The following is a 7865-nucleotide window of genomic DNA, read 5'->3' on the forward strand; positions in this document are numbered from 1 at the left end:
TCCGTCCCCCGCCGCCGCCGCCGTCGGGGCTGACCAGCGAGTAGGTGACTCGGCCGTTGCGGCCCAGGTCGGGGTCCGAGGCTCGCACGCGGAGAAGCGAGGCCCCCGCCGGGTTGTTCTCCGCCACGTAGGCGCTGTACGACGCTTCGTCGAAGAGCGGCGCGTTGTCGTTGACGTCCGAGACCTGGAGCCGGACGGTCTGGGTGGTGGCGAGCGGCGGAGCGCCCTTGTCCGTGGCCGTGACCGTGACGTTGTAGTCGGGGCTGCGCTCTCTGTCCAGGGCGCCGGCGGTCACCAGCTTGTAGTAGTTCTTGGAGGACGACACCAGCTTGAAGGGCAGGTTGTCCGGAATGCGGCAGGCCACTTCTCCGTTTTGTCCCGAATCCGGATCATTGACATGGATCAGCGCGATCACGGTGCCGCTCTGGGAGTCCTCGGGGACGGGGCTGGACACGGAGGTGAAGGTCACCTCGGGCGCATTGTCGTTCTCGTCCAGAATCTCTATTTTCACATTGGCGGAGGACGACAGACCACCCCCGTCCCTGGCTTCCACCTTCATTGTGTAGCTGTTCTTCTCCTCAAAATCCAGAGTCTCCTTTATTGTAACGCTTCCGTTGCCCGGATCTAAACTGAACAGGTATTTTGCTTTCTGTGGGAGGTTGCTGAACACGTAAATGATTTCCGCATTCGAACCTTCGTCTTCATCGGTGGCTTTCACATTCAGCACAAAGGAGCCTCTTGGCAGATTTTCCTTCAGTTTGACTTTGTAGACCTCCTGGTTGAAGACGGGCGGATTGTCATTGGCGTCAGTGACATTAATTCTGATTTCAGTGCTCCCGGTTTTGACTGGTTCCCCGCCATCTACTGCGGACAATACTAATTTAAGAGTTTTCTTTTCTTCTCTGTCCAAATATTTCTGCAATACTAATTCTGTGTATTTTTTGCCATCCGGATTTTCCTTCATTTCCAAGGCAAAGTAATCGTTTGGACTGAGCTGGTAGCTATGTAAAGAATTAGTGGCAGCATCTGGATCCTGAGCAGGTTCTAAGGGAAATCGCGCCCCCAGTGGTGCCGATTCAGGGATTTCTAAATTCATCTTGCTTTTAGTGAATCGTGGCGGATTGTCGTTAATGTCCTGGACTAGGACAGTCACGTGAAAAACATTCAAAGGATTTTCAACCACGACTTCCAAGTTCAGGAAGCAAAGGGCTGCTTCCCCGCAGATGTCCTCTCGGTCTATCCGGTCACTCACATACAGGTTCCCGTTTTCGCCCTTCACAGTGAAGTATTGTCTTCCGGCAGCAGAGACAAGCCCGCGGCTGCGATCGGGCAGTTCTTTTACACTCAGCCCCAGATCCTTGGCGAGATTGCCCACGAGGGACCCTTTGGGCATTTCCTCGGCGATCGAATAGCGAATCTGCGCCGAGACCGCCCCGCAGAGCAGAGACAGCAAGAAGGGACAGAGCAGTACCTGCCGCCTGGTTCGCCCGGCCGCTCTGTCTGAGCCCGCTTGCCATCTCAGTCCCTCTCCATCTTGGAGTTTCGCTGCCCTGTCTGCTCTGAATCGAATCGCACTTCCACATTTCCTCAGGCTGCAAGAATCCCTTTTTGAATTGCAAATAGAACCCAGCCGCCGCTGGGTTTTATACCTGCAATCCGAGAGATACACGGCGTCTCTGCTCCGTATCCTCCGAGATCTGCGCGGTGCGACTGAGCGATCGTAGCACTGAGGCTCTGATAGATCCCCGGCCCCAGCGCGGCTCCGTACTGGCCAACAGCGGCACTCAGAGTCTCCGCTGGAAAACTGCAGGCTCAATGAACCACAGAAAACAATGCAGAAGGCCGTTATGAGAGGAACTACACTTTTTTTCCCCCTGAATATTTTGTATTTATGAAAAGAGAACCTTTTTTATTGACAAGGGGAGCCTCGGTAGGACAGGCGAAAAAACCCAAAGAATTAATTGTGGGACAGAGCAACGTTAAAGATTGTTTCGGTGTTAGAATATATCAACGTTACAGAATCGATGGTTTGATAAAAATAATATAAAAAAAAAGTTTAATAGACTTTCGATAATTTTGCTCGGGATAACCAGGAGCAGTGAAACCAAGAGAAGCAGGCCCGTAACTGTCTGTTAGTTACCAAGGGGATATAATGGTATTTTCATCTACAGTTAAAAATAACTGTTGACAGAATGAGGAAGCAACTAAGACCACTCTTATTATCTTTCTACCACTTGGACAGAGCCCGACATATCTCACTCCAATTTTTTTCAGAATTAAAAGATATATTCAAAACTGATGCAACACTTCGAACATGTCTGTAGCAATACAGGAATGATTTTCAGGTCTAGGCAATGAGCCTTATGTCTTGAGGTCTAGATTTTTTCTACGCTCAACCCTGAAGTTCTCTCTAAGTCTCTCAGGCCCGTGTTTTTTAACGTGGATACTTTAAGGAAAATTAAGTCCTTAATTCGAAAAACAAGTGGGCTGGTGTTCCACGAAGTGCAACAAGGCTTCTTTTGGACTTAAGTGGGGCTTTTTCTAGTTTCCAGCTGTGAAAATAAGACGGTTTACAGGCAGTCATCGGATTTACCACACAATTGGTTCCTCAAAATCCCTCTTAAGTCCAAACGTTGTCACTCGGGACCAATTTTCTCATAAGAAACAATGTTATAAATGGGGGATTGGTTCCTGAAACAAGGCCGGATACCCAATTTTCACCAAAAATACCCCAGAATTTTGTACTCCATCAATTATAGATGAGAAATATAGCTACATTAATGTATTTATATTGTAAATACCAATCATATTGATTTGGAAGGACTTCTTTGAGGTGACTTTGCTGGACTTTTTGAAGGGCTCCTGGTTGGACTTTTGGAAGGGTTCTTGGCTGGAGTCTTCTCAAGAGTCTTGGCTGCAGGTTTTTCTGGAGTCTTGTCTGCTTTCTTAAAGAAAGTGTCCAAGGACGTTTGGACAGATGTTCTCCAGAAAGATGAGCGAGGCAGCTAATTTGTTCGCTGGCGTGGTGTCCCATCCGATCAAGCATTGTAAAGTCGAAACTGACGTCATAAAGTTGAAACAAGGTGGCAATTTATAAACGTTGTAAGTGTGAAACGTTGTAACTCGAAAGGTTGTAAATCAAGGACTGCCTGTATTTAAGTAAATAAACTCTGTGCTAAATTTGCACAATCCAAGTTTCTAAAAAAGCTGGCTTATGCATCTGTCTTGTCTGACCTGTCCCATTTTTGAAGTGGGGATAATATGTTTTTCTATACCGACACCACTTATTTAAGACTTAGAATCAAAGAATAAAAAAAAATAGGGATGGGGCTAGAAGAGTCACCTGTAAGTCATTTTAATTCAACCCTCTGCCCATGAGGTCCATCACTGTGCAAACCATCTCAGAAAAAGCCATTATCCCAGTACAACATAGAAGTGTTTTATATGCAACCGAAAAGCCACTAAAGTCAGTGGAAAGAAATCTTTCAGTCACCTTCACTGTCTTTCTTACCCTTTCAAGTGTTTCTAAACTCTTCCAAGTACTAGGTGAGAAGTACTACTTAAACACGACGGATAAGGAGGGCAGTCCATCAAACAGAAAATAATAGTAAAAAAATATGACTAGGTCGTTTTTTCTCCGCATGTATTCAATAATTCAGGTCAGATTCTCAACAGCAGGCTACACAGGGAATAAATTCGAATCTTTCTGAGAGAATGATTAGGCTATTCAAATAAGAAAAATCACCTGGAACCCAGTCAGAAAGTAATGTCTCCTAATTTTTTTCTTCCGAGTTAACCATGGACATGGAGAGTGTTCTTTTTTTCCTTTTTACCTAAAGGGGAGACAGTAAATTCTGATGTAGATGGCAAGATCCGGAAGAAAATGAAACACTGCATGCAAGAAGCCCTACAGAGGCATATGTGAAGTGCCGCTTCTGCAACACCAGAAAATGGCCACTAATGAAGGAGACCATGTCGAAAAACAGCTCTCTCTTCACTGACCATATACAACTTGTCCATTCAAATTTAATCTTTTTTCAATAATATTTGCCTGAGAAAAAAATAGGAGTCACCATTTTGTGACTGACTCTTGCAGATATAATCTGCACAGGCTATTGTCACTACTAAGGACAGATAGTACATATCATAGAAGAATAGAAAGTTAAGGTTGGAAGGGACCTCAGCAGGTGATCTAGTCCAACCCCCTGCTCAAAGCAGGCCCACCCACAACTAGATCATCCCAGCCAAAGATTTGTCTACCAGGGTTTTGTAAACCTCCAGGGATGGAGCTTCCACCACCTCTCTGAGTAACCTGTTTCAGTATTTTACTACCCTCCTAGTGAGAAAATTCTTTCTAATATCTAACTTAAACTTCCTTTGCTGCAACTTGAGACCATTGGTCCTTGTTCTGTCATCTGCCACCACTGAGAATAGTCTAGCTAAATTCTTTTTCCTCAGGTAGTAAAACATGCTATTAAGTCTCCTCACAGTCTCCTCTTCTATAGACTAAATAAGCTAAGTTTCTTCAGTCTTTCCTCATAAGTTCCCCAGCCCCCTCACCATTTTCACTGACCTCCTCTGGACTCTCCAAATTGTCCCCATTCTTTCTGTAGTGAGGGGCTCACAACTGAACACAGTACTCCACATGTGGGCACACCAGTGCTGAATAGAAAGGAATAATCATTTAACTTGATCTACTGGCAAGGTACCTACCAATGCAGCCCAGTATGCTGTTCGCTGTCTTTGCAACTGTTGCCGCCGAGAGCCGCGGCGCGGGGTTCGGGGCCTTAGGAGCCCTAGTCGGCGGGAGGGTACTTGTGACGCTTGGAGTGGAATCAGGTACTCAAGCGTTTTGATTGAACAAAAAGTTGTTTACTTACACTGCTCGTACAGTGCAGGCCAGAAGCTTGCTTAGATTACGGTTGTAAACAAAACTTGGGTCGAGCAGAAATTACAAAGTTGGTTTGGTCGGTCTGCAAATGTGTTCGGGTGTTCGGGGTGTTCAAGCCGGCAGTCGTCTTACGTCTCGGGTGGGGGTGTGCTAGGCCCCCTTGGGTCGGTGACGGGGAGTCCTTAATGGTTGATCAGGCCGCTAAGTTCGCTCTGAAACACGGGTGGAGTTTGCTAGGCTCCACAGTGTACTCAGAGTTCTCCACGAGGTGTGTGTAAAGTTCTCCAACTTGGGCGGAAACTGCTTCAACCTCTTATACGGCTAGCAAGCATCTAATTAATGGGTTCTGACAGCAACAAGGGCGGACTGTTGGATCATATTCAGTTTATTGTCCACTGTAAACCCCAGGTCCTTTTCTGCAGAGTTGCTGCCCAGCCAGTCAGCCCCAGCCTATACTGGTGTATGGGATTGTTTCATCCTAAGTGCAGGACTTCACACTTGTCCTTATTGAACCTCATGAGATTCCTTCTGGCTCAATCCTCCAATTTGTCCAGGTAGCTCTCAATCCTAGCCCTACCCTCCAGCATATCTACTGCTCCCCGCAGCTTAACTTGCTGAGGGTGCACTCTAAGCCATCTTCCAGGTCACCGATGAAGATATTGAACAAAGCCAGTCCCAGGACTGACCCCTGGCACACACCACTTGATACTGGCTGCCAACTAGACATTGAGCCATTGATTATTACTATGCTCTGAGCCCCATGCCCCAGCCAGTTTTCGATCTACCTTACAGTCCATCCATCCAATCAATCCGTACTTCCTTAGCTTGCCTAAGAGAAGACTGTGGGAGACCGTATCAAAAGCCTGGCTAAAATCGACGTACAACACATCCACCGGTCTTCCCCAATCTGCAGAGCCAGTTACCTCATTATAGAAGGCAATCAGGTTGGTTAGGCATGACTTGCCCCTGGTGAACCCATGCTGACTGTTCCTAATCACCATTTTCTCCTTCAAATGCTTAGAAATGGATTCCTTGAGGATCTGCTCCAGGATTTTCCAGGGACTGAGTTGAGGCTGACTAGTCAGTAGTGCCCTGTATCTTCTTTCATCCCTTTCTTAAATATGGCATGACTTGCCCCTGGTGAACCCATGCTGACTGTTCCTAATCACCATTTTCTCCTTCAAATGCTTAGAAATGGATTCCTTGAGGATCTGCTCCAGGATTTTCCAGGGACTGAGTTGAGGCTGACTAGTCAGTAGTGCCCTGTATCTTCTTTCATCCCTTTCTTAAATATGGACACTATGTTTGCCCTTTTCCTGTAATCCAGAACCTCTCCTGATCACCACGAATTTTCAAAGATGGTGGCCAATGGCCCTGCAGTCACATTAGCCCATTCCCTCATGACCCTCGGGCGCATCCCATCTGTCCCCATGGACTTGTATGCGTCCAGCTTTTCTCAGTAGTCCTCTGCTCACAGCAAAATAACAACTCAAAATATGTTATCTACAGGCTAGTAACCACTTTACCATATTTGGTTTCAGAACTTCTATTTTCCCCTAACAATAGCTATTAAAATATTTTCCTTAATAATACTTATTCAAATATTATAGTTTATTTTATAAAGTTCAACCAGTCCTTTATTTGTCACAAAGCCTAAAAGAACACAAGACAGACAAATACTATTCCTTCTTAAGAATAATATAGACTTTGTCTTAGTGTCCACATTTTGTAACTGTGGTATCTGCAGTACATAACAATAAAACATATTTCATATATCTATGGAATAGAATTAATTTTACATGAAAAATTTCCTTCTCTGGAAGTTGGAAAATGCACATTTAAAAGCAGATCATTCTATTACTGTTCTTTCTATTATAATATGAAGACTGCACTTTCTAAATTCGTTTTACTGTGCATTCAAAATTGAAAACACTAATGAAAATTCCACAAAGTTTCTTAATCTCCTACTTCAACCACTCAATAGTTCTTATCACATAAATCTAAAAAAGAAAAAAAAGAATAAAAACATGTATAACTTTCCAATACAGGATTAGTGGTAAATAAATTAAAATATGATTACACAGATGAGACTGCTTCAGAAAAAACACCGCATAAATTTCTTTCCTCACACCAAAACACATTGCCCCCTTTCTTTTCACTGTACACTTCCAGTTAAAAGCCAAAGAGTCCACAGATTATAGCTTTTATTCACCAAACGCCTGACCTCTAAAATCAGATAATTATAGGTTGTTAAATATTAAAGATGATCTTATTTGAAAAAAAAAAAAGGTTAAGTAAATTCACCAAAGCTCATGCATTCAGGATTTGCTTAATGAGACTCTTTTACCTAACAGCTGTATAATGTGTAAAAATAACCGCTCAAACTGCTCAAAAGGTATGAAAATACTGTTTTGGAAACCAAGACTTAAGTAGGGCAGAAGGCCCAAAGAGGCGAGATATTAATTACTGCACATCGATAGCATCTTGATTAAGTCAAAATATTAAACAGAAAGATGATTTTCTAGACTAAGGAAGGGCTTCAATATCACCAGTAAAACTGACTTCCAAAAAAAAAAATAATTAAAACATATTAAGCTCTCTACATAACACATTCACATGATTCAATAGAGAAAGTAGCTTCCAATGACCATTGACCCAATATGATTTCATATACAAATATATATTTTAAAATATAATAAAGAAAGTTGGAAAATTTTTAAAAAGTGATAAATCCCTTCTGTTCTCATGCCCGAACTGGACATGCTGAAGTCAAGATGCCAAGGATTCAAAGACTTTCTTCTTCCCATTCATTCATTAAATATAAATTCAGACACTAACAATGATCCGAAAGACAGAAACACCAGAATGTAAACAAGGGCAACAGAATACAAAAACGTCGGCTCACCTGCAGCGCAGCCTGGTCCGCCTCACACACCTTTGAATCCTTATCCACCGGGGCAGGCTCCTTGCCCTG

At 43.9% G+C, this 7865-nt stretch overlaps 1 protein-coding gene across 1 annotated transcript in view; it reads right to left on the bottom strand.

Annotated features, from left to right (window-relative positions):
- Positions 1 to 7865, bottom strand: part of LOC102387069 (protocadherin gamma-A4) — an 11878-nt gene that overhangs the window by 1622 nt on the left and 2391 nt on the right. The window contains exon 3 of the mRNA XM_025194754.1: positions 13 to 574. Coding sequence (XP_025050539.1) covers positions 13 to 574 — 562 coding nt within the window. The remainder of the gene's footprint in view (positions 1 to 12; positions 575 to 7865) is intronic.

The sequence above is a fragment of the Alligator sinensis genome, unplaced genomic scaffold (genome assembly GCF_000455745.1).
Source record: "Alligator sinensis unplaced genomic scaffold, ASM45574v1 scaffold1278_1, whole genome shotgun sequence".
Lineage (NCBI taxonomy): Eukaryota > Metazoa > Chordata > Crocodylia > Alligatoridae > Alligator > Alligator sinensis.